This window comes from Rhagoletis pomonella, unplaced genomic scaffold (assembly GCF_013731165.1).
Source record: "Rhagoletis pomonella isolate Grant_MI unplaced genomic scaffold, Rhpom_1.0 Rhpom_scaffold_00003, whole genome shotgun sequence".
Classification (NCBI taxonomy): domain Eukaryota; kingdom Metazoa; phylum Arthropoda; class Insecta; order Diptera; family Tephritidae; genus Rhagoletis; species Rhagoletis pomonella.
This window is the reverse complement of record NW_023458557.1, coordinates 10842603-10857667: the sequence shown is the minus strand read 5'-3', so window position 1 is coordinate 10857667 and position 15065 is coordinate 10842603. Positions and strand designations below refer to the sequence as shown.

General features: G+C 38.0%; 1 protein-coding gene across 1 annotated transcript; it reads left to right on the top strand.

Moving 5' to 3' along the window:
• The first annotated feature begins 3248 nt into the window (after positions 1 to 3248).
• LOC118736029 (apolipophorins-like) lies at positions 3249 to 12810 on the top strand. Its single transcript, XM_036466138.1, has 4 exons — positions 3249 to 4329; positions 10903 to 11169; positions 11237 to 12702; positions 12772 to 12810. The coding sequence occupies exons 1-4, from the start codon at positions 3477 to 3479 to the stop codon at positions 12808 to 12810; spliced, it is 2625 nt and encodes an 874-aa protein (XP_036322031.1). The 5' UTR covers positions 3249 to 3476.
• Positions 12811 to 15065: the final 2255 nt, after the last annotated feature.

Here is a 15065-nt window from a genome sequence, read left to right as displayed (position 1 = left end):
AAGCTAATTTCCGCATATCCTACAGCGCACTGCATGATCATTTTTGACAATTTGTATATGCATAGCCTGAAGATAATTTAGGTAAGCTGTCTTAAGTGAAGCCATTGTAAAAGACTTACCCAACAACGACTGAAAAAAGTGCTTCCGTGCATGCTTCTTAGAAAGCTGTTTCCTTTTTACAATTTACGCGAATATACTTAAGTGTATGTTTATATTACTTAGCATTACAAATGAGATTTAATAGGCATGGCAAGTCTAAATAAAACTATTTGATATGAACCTTAAATAAATTCCTTAAAGAAGTATGATTTTTATAAATTAAGAAAAACTTTGAAAGAACTTCCTACAAAAGCCCTTCCGAAAGCTCTTTTTTGAGTAGCGAAGACAGAAGCCCTTCAATTTGTGCCGCTCCATACAAAAAATGAAGGAGAGAGGAGTAACTTTCAGAAAGGCCTTTTGCATAAGAGTATAGCTCTTGATATTACCTACTGGGTAGTATTTATGTATGACCCCTCAGTCGTGTACCTGGTCAGGAACTTGCACTTGCATTCGCCTGAAAAAAAAAGATTTTAATCAAATAAACTAAACAGTAAGAAGATATTCAACATGTTAGTAAAAACGTTTTGTTATCAGTTTTCCACAACTAATGACAGAAGGCTTAACATTTTTTTTCATAGCAAAAATCTGCTAAAAATTAGAGGAGTGTCTGCATTGACCTTCATTAAAAAATCAGGACGATTTAAGTGTGGACCAGGACACCAGGACAATTTGTCTAACTCCGGACACCAGGAAACCAGGACGTCTGGCAGCCCTAATCTAGATATTAAAAAAAAATAACTTATTTATTGGAACGTGGAAAAATTAGTTTTCGGAAGCCTGTTTAATCCAATATAAAACGGTTATTTATTTTTATATTATTTATTTTATTTTTTTTTTTTAGTATAATAAAGTGCGAGTTTCATATGTCTACAAAATAACGTTGATTTTTGGCATTTTTTTACGGTGTCACCCATTTTCTTCCATACAAAGTATGTTCGAAATCTTTTTATATGTAAGAAAATTAACAACACTGTCAACAAAAAAGAAATAGCCAAAAATCAACGGAAATATGTTTCAGTCTTATAATTATACAACGCAGTGTACTATTATTTTGTTTGACTTGTGTTTAGAGTAACTTCCAATTGTTTTTGCTTCTTTTAACAATGTTAACTTATTCGTTATTTATGTGCTGGAATGCTAAAAAATGCTGGTCACCTTAGGCTAACTTCACCGAGAAAAAGCGGAAATGAAATTGAGCCTGTCAGTAATTTAACCATAAAAATTGTACCAAGCATTTCCTTGCGACTGACAAGTGTAGGAAGATTAATAAGTTTTAATCGGCTCGTATAAGGCGGAAGGTGTAGCAGAAAGTAGGAATTGTTTTTGAATTGATTCTATCTTGTATCCAAGGTATCAAGGATTCCAAACCACCGAACCGTATTCCAGAATCCGTATAACTAATGTTGTAAACAGGGTTTTAGTGATATAAGGGTCACTAAATTCTTTTGACCATCGTTTCACAAATGCAAGTACACCTTTAGCCTTGTTGACTGTCACATTAATATGAAGATTAATATTCTGCTGCAGTAAACATGCTGGCCCTTGAAAATTTTCTGCTGGGCTATGCGTTACAGCTTCGCAAATTTTACCCCTACCGAAACCAAGGATGTATACTAGGGATGTTAGCCCAACTTCGCTCTGGCTACTGCAGCAGGTTAGACTCATACCTGAGCAGACTAAACGCGGATGTGCCAAATGAGTATCCGGCATGCGGAGAGACCCCTCACGACTCGAAACATGCCCGGAAAATCCGACAACCCTAACGCCTTTGTCCCTGTGGACCGACCCTATTGAGGCTGCACGCTTCTTAGGGCTGCCGCTAGTGGAACCTGACGACAACGACTGAGGTATTAACCGATCTGGGCGGGGTTGTTGTAGCCGCTACAACAAAAACAACAACTAGGGATGTTAATTTTTACGATTCCGGGATTTTCGGGATGTCGTTATCTTAATCCCGGGATTTATTGCCTTTCAACAACTTAAATCGAAAAGAATTGCTTCTATCTCTCCTACCATAAAATAAATAATAAATAAATGGATTTGAAACCTTCTTTTTAATTTAAAGTGGCGTTTTTATTTTTCCTCTCTGACGTCAGGATTTATTTTAAAGGACTTTGTAATTTTAAAGATATGATTAATTCCAGAAATTATTTAGAAAATTTAATGCAATGCAGAATAAAAATATGTGTACCAAATGAAAGAGGAAATTTCTTTAGAATTTAAAATTAAAATTTTTTGGATTCACAAGGACAAATAGGTAATTTTTTTTAGCTAATAAAGTTAGAAGGACGAAATTCGAGGATGTTATCGAGTTTATTTAAGTCCCTAACATTTATTTTTTTCAAAAACAAATATTGCAATATTTTAAAGATAAATTTTAAAAGGACATTTTCAATACTTACCAGTCCTTATGCACTAAAAAATTGAATCTGATTAAATTCTACAGAATTTCCTCTTTAATTTGATACCCATACTTCTTCTCTAAGCACATTTCACTGAATTTTTTAAATCATTTTTAATTACTGACGTCGTAGTGAAAAACTAAAAACTAGAGCTGTCAAACTATCGATAATGGGTCACCTCGATAGTTTGCGATAGTTTAGCTGCACTATCGATACTATTGCTACCATCGAAACTTTTTTATTATATATCAGGCATATTTTCTTTTATTTCTATAAGTGTACAGTAATCAATACCCAAAAAAATTTACAAAGAACATAATCGGCCCTATTATGGTTTTCGCATACCCCAGGAAGAACTCCTTTCCTCAAAAATACTGTGGTCAACGTAGCTGCAGTTGGACTTCCGAGGGCTATTTTTTGTTGAAAAAATTACATCGACGTCGAAACCCAAAGGCCCAATAATATTTTCAAAAACTCAAAACAAATTTTTATTATTTCACCAAGAACCTTAGTTTTAAACTTGTGTAATTATGTATGTATGTATACATTCCATAAGAAATCCATTTTTGTTATATAACATAAAATAATGAATGTTTCAAACACTAAAAACATTTGACAAATTTAAGGCTCGATTTGTTTTATTAAGGGATCAGTTCAATAGTTATAACTATTAAACATTAAATTGCATATTTTAAAAATCACAATAGCCATTCGTTTTTGCCAAGATTTAGAGCTGTTTTCCAAAATAAACTACAACTATATACATATTGACATATTTTCACGCAATACTTTAGAAAATATATCATTTTATTCTCAAAATACTTACCCGTATAACAAATTTATTAGCCACAAAATTGTCACTGCTTGGAAAATGGCTCAAAAGAGTGGTAATTTTTCGATAGCATCAATAGTGTTAAAAACTATCGATAGTAGACCGAAACCCAAAAACCATTACTATTACTACTTAGATAACGAATGCAATTCTTCTTTTTCAGAAACCATGTTTTAGATGCGTTACCTCATATTGGAAGCACGGCTTCTTATCAACTCATGCGCGACCTACTTCTGACAGATAGTGTATCTAAAAAAATGGCTGTAAATTGGCTTAAGACATTATCATTTATTCAACGACCCGATGAGGATACAGTTGAAACTTTTTATACTATTCTTGAGTTCTCTCGAAGCAAAGCTGAGCCAGAATATACTTTGAGTGCCTCCTCGGTTATACATAGCTACTGCCGATATAATGCTGAGTGTGGGCAGAATATGCGTGTTAAATGGATTATACAGTCTCTTGAATCAGACTTTATTCAAATTTTCAACACGTTCCGCGGCGAGCTGCGTTTATATAAACGAATGATTGCGATTCTAAAAGGGCTTGGAAATATCGGAATACTATCAGAACATTTTGTTGAGCAGCTGCAGAAAATCATACCGGAAAATTTTCCACCACTTAGTATACGTTTAGAAGCAATTTTCGCATTTAGGCGATCGAACTGCGAAAAATATCGTTCATTTTTTTTAGACGTTTACGAAAATTTTACTATTAATTCAGAAGTACGCATCGCAGCTTATTTACAGGCAATGATTTGCCCCGATCACTTTTCAATTAATAAAATAAAGAATGTTTTAAAAATGGAGGAAATAAATCAAGTTGGTTCTTTCGTGTGGTCTCATTTAACAAATCTGGCTAAATCATCTTCTCCGGTCAATATTGCAGTTCAAAGCTTATTACTGAATGACGATATCTCTACAAAATTTAAACTAGATATAAGAAAATTTTCTCGGAACTACCAACATACCTTATTTTTTGACAAATACAATTTAGGTGAGTTTTAAGGCTATGATTATTTCGTCATCTGAAATGCAAAGAGACGTAACTACATCGTAAAAGAAATGGAAAAAGTCGTGACTAATATTTTAATTTTTTTTTTATAAAATGATGTGGGGAGTTGTAATCCGATGCAATCCATCATATAAATCAAAAAGTGAATTTTGAATTATTTATTTATATTTAGTTATGGCTTTTTGCATTTCAACGATTATGTTTGTTACGTATTTTTGCGTTTCAGGTGACGATTTGTATATTTATAAAAAGAAACTATTGTATTCAACAATTTTTAATGAGCTTGAGGCCGTTTTTAATGAAAAACTTATTGTGGAAAAGCAACAATAACGTGAAAAAATTGTAGAAGTGATAGCTGTTTCGGAAATCACCAGATTTCCTCATCAGAATTCTTTCAGTAGGATTCGAACCGACGATCCCACTGACTCAGCCAGTTGCCTACGCACTGTACTAATCTCGCCTTGTAAATTATTCTTGCTTTTTTCCACTCTTTCATTTGTTAAGCCAACACAATCAAGCGCCGCTGTTCCGCTGCAATTTACTTGATCATGTGCTTGTTGGTTTTGTTGGTTTTTGCTAATAATTCTATTTTTAGAATGTGTAACTTTTAGGTGTGCTCGTCCTTAAGTTATTTGTTTTTGTTATTTTATGGCCTTTATGAGGTGGGTTTTATCGAAGGCTGAGGTAGGTCAGCCGCTCCAGGATTGGGCGGAGGTCCCACTAACCCCCACTGAATAAAATATATACAGTAGTTTAATGTAGCGAACACAACGACACACAGGCGGCTGTTCGGCCAGAATGCCGGCACCTTGACGTCCAAGAAGAGAGAGGGAGATACTGAGAGGGAGAGAGACTCACTGGTCGGCGGTCGGCGTCGTGGTTCAGAGGGCGGAGACTGTCTCGTGGCTAGTGACGGTGACGGTGAGAGCGGTGACGGTCTGGTGATTAATGATGATTACAGTGAGAGCTGAGACGGTTCGGTGATTAATGATGACGACAGTGAGAGCGGTAGCAAGCGTAATGGTAAACGCCCACAGCACGGGTACTGCAGCCAATGAGAGCGGCGATGCTGATCGTGACGGCAGTAGTAGTCACTTGTAGCACTGACGGCCCTGCGGTGATGTTAACGGTGACCCAAATAGGCCCAGGGCGGTGAGAGCGTTAGTGGCCCAGCTGTTTGACGAAGATGATAACTTCGGCCATGATTAGTACGGCGGTGATGGCGGTCCTGGATGGCGATGATGGTAGTGGCCCTTACAGCCAGCACGTAGCGGTCCTCGGTAGCGGTTTGGCCTAGGGACGGCAAATGGCGTCGGCGGCCCTGATGATGGCGAAGGTGATAGCTCGACCCTAATCGGTGGTGGCGGTGGCGGCCCTGGATGACGATGGTAAGGCCAGTGGTCCTGGAAGGTGGCGGCGCTTAGCATCGGCTTCGGCCTAGGGGCCGCAGTGATTTCGGCGGCCCGGTGACCGCGAAGATGGTACTCGGCCCAGGTAAGTAATGGCATTGACAGCGGCCCTGGATGCTGATGGCACGGTTAGCGGTCCTAGCTGGTAGCGGTACTCGGTCGTGACTTTGGCCCAGGGGCGGCAGGTAGTGTTGGCGGTCCGAACGGTCACCTGCAAAAGCTACGGCAGCTGGTTAGTATGGCCCCAGGGCGGAAAGGCAGCCCATTACCCCCTCTAGTGTATTAAATCGTGGCTGGTTGGCATTGTGGGGCGTGTTTACCCGCCTCGGCACAGTGCCTGCTCGCTTCGCGGTTGTCTAAGTGGTCAGGTTTTGTCTCCTGTCCACTGAGGCCGTTTGCAAAATGATGGGTTTGGGGTCTGTGCGAGGTGTGTTCCCCCTTTTACAGACCCCTTCACCCTCTCGGCCTTTCCCGTAGGAAGAGCCAGGGGCGCTCGGGGTTTTATGGCCTAAGTCTCGCGATACGCTCTGTGCTTACCTGCGGAAGCTGGTGCTAGCGTTAATCAACTTAAGTCGGATGTTGAATAAGCAGGTTGAGAAGCGAATGAAGATCGCAATTCTTTGGCATGCTTACGCAACGAATTCTCGTGCAGTGTTGGCGTGCAGGAGTGCTTGCAGTTGCTGTGTAGTTTTCCGTGCTTCGCTTTGACTGCCCTGTAGGGAAAATCTCTAGTTTTGAATTGTTGCGCTTCTAGTACATTTAGAACCATTACTAGTTCGCGATAAATCTCTTTTGCATGCAAACAACTGGCGAATTTAACACAGCGATGTCATAGGAATTGGAAATTGTCCCCCGCTGCATTACCCTTTCTATAGTTCAGAACCAGTCCTAAATTCGACATATGGGATCTAGTTCGCTTTGCACCCCATTTTCTATAGTTTCGAACCAGTTGTAAACGAAAAAAGTAACAACATGTTTTCTATTTGGGTTACCATGGTAGAAAATTTCAATTATTTGCAGAGAAATGTATTTTCAATCTGAAATCAAATTTGTTTGAATGAATGTAAATTAAATTGTACATTTGAAAAAACGTTTACATACCTTTGGTTGTAGCTGAATTTGCAGAGGTGCTGACTGTTATTGGTTATATTCCAGAAGGTCCCAAAATGTTAAGATGCTAACACAAATATTAGTTTTGTATTGCCAAACTATGAAAAAGCATCTGCGACGTGCAGACTGAAAGCGTATTTGAACGAAAAACCCGCCAAGCAAAAATCTATTTAAAGTAAACAAGCCCCCCGCTGCATCCCTTTTTCAATAGTTTCGAAATAGTTCAAAATTCGCCAGATGAGATCTAGTTCGTTCTGCATCCCTTTTTCTAGAGTTTTGAACCAGTTCTAAATTCGTCATATTAGATATAGATTTCTAAAATTGTTTTTTAAAAGTACCACATATCGCTGCTTTTGAACTGGTGGCGATCTAGTTACTATCGGACTGGTTCGTTTTTGGCGATAAAGATCTAGTACGGAACTAAAAATTTCGTTCACTAGTTCGGGGTTTCCCTACAGGGTGTCCATACGTATAGGTGTATGGGTATAATGAAGATGCTGCGTGCGATTGTAAATATGTATGTATGGTTGTATGCATGTATGTATGGTTGTATGTATGTATGTATGGTTGTACGTATGTATGTATGTAAGTAGATATGTACGTATGTACAAATGTCTGGTAGTGTAGCGTAGGGGAGCTCGGTAAAGGCTCTGCCGGTGTGTGTGGGTTATGACCTTTCCCAGTGGGAATTAGGAGCACGTAATAATACCTTATTAGCAACTTACTCTTCACCTGGCAGTCATTACCATTTCCCTGCCGAACGTCCCTTACTTTTACAAAGGCATGGCCGCCTTATGTATGTAGGAATTTAGAATGTACATTTGGTATCAGATATACTTCTGAGCCGCTTTACAAAGTAAGTTACGTGTAATGCAGAGCAGTCGCTCGGAGTAGTTCGGTGCTTGGAAATAACTTCGGCTGCACGTTATTTTGCAACTGACAACGTAATGTGTCTTCGGAGGTGTTCATTTTGCCCTTTACTAGTAGATGACATTGGCCATGATGACAATTTTGGTACTAAAAACTGAAAGAAAACATGGCTTACCTCGCAAGGTGCTTACCTATTTTCCCAGTGGGTTATTTTGGAAATTTTTTTTTTGTACATAATTCACCTAGCCTATATAATTTTAAGTTCGTGGCAAAGGTACATTTTGTTGCTTTTTTTTTGGAAAATAAATTACATTTCATTGTACGTATTCGGATATATATGAAAGCATTTTATTTCGTAGGGTGTTCGGTGATGCTGGTTGGTTATGTGTGTAGTTCCTTCTTCTAGTCAATGAACTCTATCGCATTGCTTTGTGGGTTGTATCTGACATTTATATTACGTTTATACCAACGGATTCGTCATTTGTGCAGGTTTTGTCCGGGCGCCGTAGGTGGAGTTTCCGGAGTGGATCTTTCGGTGTTATCGCCGTGGTATCTACCGCTGGGAGCGTTGTGGTGACCTCTTTGTTGTCGCTGTTGGTCGGTGGATTTGTTGTGTCGCGCGTTTCGGCGGAACGTGGGGTGATCGTGAACAGTGGTTCGCATTGATCTGGGTGCAGAACAACTAATGGCGGTCCACGAAAAATTTTCACACTTAAAATGCGAGGTTAGTTGGGTTGCCATGGAAACGCTTCGAAGGGGAGTCGGGTGTCGGCTGCTGGTTCCTTCTCCCTCGCTTGCGTGTTCCCATCTGGTTGCTCGCTTCGTCTTTTTTCCTCTTTTCTTTCTTTCGTATTCTGTCTCCCTTGTGTGTAGCGGGGCACTTATTGTGGTTTCGGTAGTATTGGTGTTTTATCATGTTGCTTGACTGCTGCAAGGCGGGGTAGGTGTGTGTGCTTGCAATGCATGGGTGGTGACAGCGGCCCTGGATGCACGGTTAGCGGTCCTAGCTGGTAGCGGTTCTCGGTCGTGACTTTGGCCCAGGGGCGGCAGATAGTGTTGGCGGTCCGAACGGTCAACTGAAAAAGCTACGGAAGCTGGTTAGTATGGCACCAGGGCGGCAAGGCAGCCCATTACCCCCTCTAACGTATTAAATCGTGGCTGCTTGGCATTTTGGGGCGTGTTAAGCCGCCTGGGAACAGTGCCTGCTCGCTCCGCGGTATTCTAAGTGGGCAGGAGAGTTTGTCTCCTGTCCACTGAGACCGTTTGCAAAATCATGGGCTTGGGGTCTGTGCGAGGGGTATTCCCCCTTTTACAGACCCCTCCAACCTCTCGGCCTTTCCCGTAGAAACAGCCAGGGGCGCTCGGTGTTTTATGGTCTAAGCCTCCCGATACGCTCCGTGCTTACATACGGAAGCTGGTGGTGGCTGAGTTAGCGTTAATCAACTTAAGTCGGATGTTGAATAAGCAGGTTGAGAAGCGAATGAATATTGCAAGTATTTGGCATGCTTACGCAGCGAATTCTCGTGCAGTGTTGGCGTGCACGAGTGCTTTCAGTTGCTGTGTAGTTTTGCATGCTTTGCTTTGACTGTCCATACGTATAGATGTATGGGTATAATGAAGATTCAGCGTGTGGTTGTATGTATGTATGTATGGTTGTATGTATGTATGTATGCATGTACGTTTGTATATATGTAAGTAGATATGTACGTACGTACAAATGTCTGTTAGTGTAGCGTAGGGGAGCTACGTTACACCTTATAACAATTATATTCAACAATTTTTAATGAGCTTGAGGCCGTTTTTAATGAAAAACTTATAGTAGAAAAGCAACAATATTGTGAAAAAATGGTAGAAGTGATAGCTATTTCGGAAATCACCACATTTCCTCATCAGACTCCTTTCAGTAGGATTCAAACCGACGATCCCACTGACTCAGCCAGTTGCCTCCGCACTGTGCTAAGTTCGCCTTGTAAATTATTCTTGCTTTTTTCCACTCTTTCATTTGCTAAGCCAGCATAGTCAAGCGCAGCTATTCCGCTGCAATTCAGTTGATCATGTGGTTGTTGGTTTTGTTGGTTTTTGCTAATAATTCTATTTCTCGAATGTTTAACTTTTAAGTGTGCTCGTCTTTAAATTATTTGTTGTGTTATTTTATGGCCGAATCCTGCTGAAAGAAGTCTGATGAGGAAATGTGGTGATTTTTGAAATAGCTATCACGTCTACCATTTTTTCACATTATTGTTGCTATTCCACAATAAGTTTTTTATTAAAAAAGGCCTCAAGCTCATTAAAAATTGTTGAATATAATTGTTATAAGGCCATAAAATAACAAAAACAAATAACTTAAGGACGAGCACACCCAAAAGTTAAACATTCTAAAAATGGAATTATTAGAAAAAACCAACAAAACCAACAACCACATGATCAAGTGAGTTGCAGCGGAATAGCTGCGCTTGATTGTGTTGGCTTAGCAAGTGAAAGAGTGGAAAAAAGCAAGAATAATTTACAAGGCAAACTTAGCACAGTGCGTAGGCAACTGGCTGAGTCAGTGGTGATCGTCGGTTCGAATCCTACTGAAAGGAGTCTGATGAGGAAATGTGGTGATTTCCGAAATAGCTATCACTTCTACCATTTTTGCACAATATTGTTGCTTTTCTACAATAAGTTTTTCATTAAAAACGGCCTCAAGCTCATTAAAAATTGTTGAATATAATTGTTATAAGGCCATAAAATAACAAAAACAAATAGCTTAAGGACGAGCACACCTAAAAGTTAAACATTCTAAAAATAGAATTATTAGCAAAAACCAACAACCACATGATCAAGTGAATTGCAGCGGAATAGCTGCGCTTGATTGGGTTGGCTTACCAAATGAAAGAGTGGAAAAAAGCAAGAATAATTTACAAGGCGAACTTAGCACAGTGCGTAGGCAACTGGCTGAGTCAGTGGGATCGTCGGTTTGAATCCTACTGAAAGAAGTCTTATGAGGAAATGTGGTGATTTCCGAAATAACTATCACTTCTACCATTTTTTCACATTATTGTTGCTTTTCCACAATAAGTTTTTCATTAAAAACGGCCTCAATCTCATTAAAAATTGTTTAATATAATTGTTATAAGGCCATTAAATAACAAAAACAAATAAAAAGAAACTATTTCATTTAAAGGCACCACCACAGACATGAATATAATTTTTGGTACTGAGTCATATCTACCACGGATGGCGACGCTGAACTTAACCACCTACCTTTTCGGACATTCGGTTAACATATTTGAAATTACAGCAAGAGCTGAGGGCTTTGAGCAATTATTCATTGCCAATTTTAAGCCTGAAAAATTTTTCAATCAGTACAGCTTATTTAGCAAGAGAGGAATAAATCCCTTAATTGACATTATCTACAACTGGCTTAGTAAAAACAATACAGAAAATGATGGTGAGATTAATATACTATATACATATATATTAAACAAATTAATGTTTACTAAACAAACGATTTACAGCTGCTTCAAAAAGTTCGACCAACACTGGAAGTCAATGCAATCCTAAAACCGCTCTCAAACGAAAGCCATTTGAGAATCATACCATGGGTCATGATAATTGTGGATATAAAATATATAGTTCGAATGATTCAATATCAATAAAAGACGTAAATGATCGTAAAACATTATTTCACAAAAGCATTGAGCATTTAGGTTACACACTTAAATATGACTACAATAATCCAGTGTTTCAATTTGGAACACGTATTTTTGGAAGTGATTTACATTTTTTCTCTTTAAATGGAATTCCCGAATATGCAGAACTGTCAAAGAAGTTAGATGTTTTACAACAACTATCGGAATTTCTATCAGGAAAGGAAATAATATACACAAAATCAAAGCTGTTCCTCGATGCTTCATACGTTATTCCTCTTGCAGTAGGGTTACCTTTGTCAATAGATTTATTCGGCGCATCATCTATTGATCTGCGTACATCATGCAAGTTGGATTATAAAAATCCCGATTCTTCCGATTTGAATTTTGATATCAAAGGTATGATTAAACCTACAATATTGGTTGATATGGTAGGAAGCATGAGTTCTGATATGTTCTATGCACAGTCTGGAGTTAAAGTGAAGTCTACTATGTATACGAACTTCGAGGTTGCAGGCGAACTAAAAGTTCGCGGGAAGAAGTCGGTTACATTTTCATTAAGTTTGCCCCAAAATGCTACTGATATTTTTACTGTTCACTCAGAATTGCTGAAAATTTCGCGGAGCGCCGACGAATATCAAACTGGTATTAAAAGCCGTAGATCGAATTCTAGCTGCACATGGCCATTGTTTGAAACAGCTACCGCGCTGAAAGTGTGCCTCGATTACAGTGTTCCAAATTTAAATAATGCTAAAAAAATTACTTATCCAGGCTTATTGCTGAGTGGTCCAATGAATTTCAGCGTATCATTAGCAAAATCTGACCTGACAGCCAAAAACTGGATGTTTCAGTACACATATGATCAACATCGTAACGGCTCGAACTGGGCTGTTCTTTTCTTTACGCCTGGATCTTCATTTGAACGTTCGATTACTGCTAATGTCAGTACTCAACCTGAAATCTTAAATGCTTCCCTTTTATTCGTTCATGGACTCAGTAAGGTTTCTTCCATGTGCCAACTTATCGGAACTAATATTTACAGACGGTTTAATTTCTTACTGGACACGAATGGAAACCGAAGCCTCGACTTTAGCATAGAACTTAAGCGAAAGGAAGAACGAAATGTGTTGGTATATAAACCAAAAATGTTACTTGCCATAAATGGTGTTAATATAACCGGAGCTGTTGGTACAGTTCGAACATATGTGAAAAGCGGCATAGTACAGAATGATATGGACTTTTCATTTGAGACTCGCAAGTTGCAAATGCTCATTCGAGGACTCCTTGCACAGAGCGAAGTTACTAAATCCGTTAATATCACTGTGAATTATAGGGTAAGTCTTACCTTAATTAAAAAAATTTACGTATATTTGCCAATAATATGTACTAGCATTCTTTTTTAGCACCGAAGCAAAGATTTGAGTAAAGCTGATGCCAGATAAATCTTTGTGGCTTTGCGCGATATTTATAATTTTCCAGCAAAGAGAAAAACGTGCATGTTCACACATTTCATCTTATCTGTCAAAGCGAAGCAGGCGTTTTATCTGGTATCAGTTTAAAGCAGGATCCATCGTTTTCTTTCAGAAGTTTTCTTCCATGAAGAAAAAGTACAGAACTAGAACGATGAATCCGCCTTAACACCTCCACTTTGCTCAAAATGTGGTTTAGGGATTCTATAAATCAAAAAAGCTCACACATTTTTTCTTCTCGCTCAATTCGTCCGCCATTGTGTTTTTTTTGATGTTTGCTAGCATTTTGAGTTTTCTCTCTCGAAATGCTTCTAATGTCAAAGAAATTCAAAATAAACAAATGAAAATTTATGATTTGAATTATTCATTTATTCAGAAGTTGAGAAAACTAAAACAATTCGAAACGAAAAATTAGTTGCTGCTTTAACGGCTGCCCAAATTCCTTTTCCTCTGCAAGCAAAGCAATCTAAAGATCCTCAAGTTCCCGCAACTATCGTATATACAGCAAAAATGGATCGAGATTTGTGGTGTTATGAAAACGGATTTGCCAAAGTGCCCCTATGTATGCTCGACTCATTTTTGGCCACACTACCTGACCCAATGTAAGCACAAGATAGTTCTTTGCAAAAGTGCAGTGCCCTTAAGGTAAAATATCTTCAAATGCATGCCAAAAGCTTCGCCTTAACATACGGGCAGAAGTCCATTACAGACAATTGCTTCCGTTCATTTATTTACATATGTATGTATATTCAAATTTTGTTGTTTCGACAGAAATATATTTCTTTGGTTTTTTTGAAAATAAAAACAAACAAATGCGAAATGACGGCGAGAGAAATTTTCAAAATGCTAGCAAACGTCAAAATTCTTAAAGTTGGCTCTCAGCGATTGTACCTTATAAATATTTGTACCATGCGTATGATGACAATCAAAACATAAATAAAATAATGTACAAAAAAATATTTTTTTAAAATTAACTTTTATTTAACATATACAAACAAAAGAATAAAATAAAGTAGTGTAACAAAAGATTTTTTAGTAAGAAAATTTTGTAAAAACTGCAATAAAATTAATAATATAAAATAAGTTAAGCTTTCGTTAAAGTTACCGAAAGCCAAATAGTGAAAGGAGTTACTCAAACTCTAACGAAAATTACTAACAATTTGTACTGATTTGCTTCGTTTTTGAAAAAGTTTGTCGCGCGAGAAGCGAACCCGCATTTACATATCTGCATGTAAACATATTCGCCGACAAGCATATTTAAAATCGAAGTAAATCAGTACAAATTGCTAGTAATTTTCATTAGAGTTTGAGTACTCCTTTCACTATTTGGCTTTTAACTAACTAACTTAACTTTAACGAAAGCTTAACTTATTTTATTTTATTAATTTTACTAGCTGTACCCTGCCACGCTTTGCTGTGGCATATTCCTGTTATATGGATGATAAATTATTAACGAAGCAAAGCATACGTTTTTTATGTGTTTGGTTATGTAATTAGTACTTGTGTGCACACAATATTTGTCGTTTTTCCATTCGCTGCATAAATATCAAGGACATCTGGTTTGCCGACGCAGGAACACGCAACATCTGAGAAGCAATCCGTACCTAAATCTAAACGATACTTTTCCAAAGTTCGACCTGGAGCATTATTGATTATGATTCCGAATGCCAATCGAATTGGGAATTGCAATCTTTTAAATTGAAATGGTGTATCGGTCGGAATCATGGGAATTCTTCGCCTTTGAAAGGCCACGTTAAAATCTTTACTTACACTACTTTCTTCATCAATTTCTTAAATGCGAGTAGCGTGCCGTTGCAAAGTTTTGGCTGATTAATATTCCGCAACATGATAATTGGCACACCTATTTTCAATTTCAGTATATGGGGTCTCCCTGGCCTGTCAGTCTGGTAAAAGAGCAGATCAGCTCAAGCAACGACTGTTGTCAATACCATATTGATAGATATCCTTATTCTTCGCGAAAAAAATAGCCCGTTTACTGAGCCAATCGTGATTCCTATAATTAATTGTCTTAATAAAGAAACATTATTTCGATCAGTTCTCCTTCCGTTTTTTTTAAGTTACAAAACAATGAGTTTAAATTTTTACAATACTAGTATTTTGTTTTCGTTACACTTTTATCATATGGTTATTTGTTTCAGTAGTTTTTAGCCGACTTAAAAAAAAAGAAGAAGGTTATCAATTCGTCGGATTTTTTTTTATGTATGTTA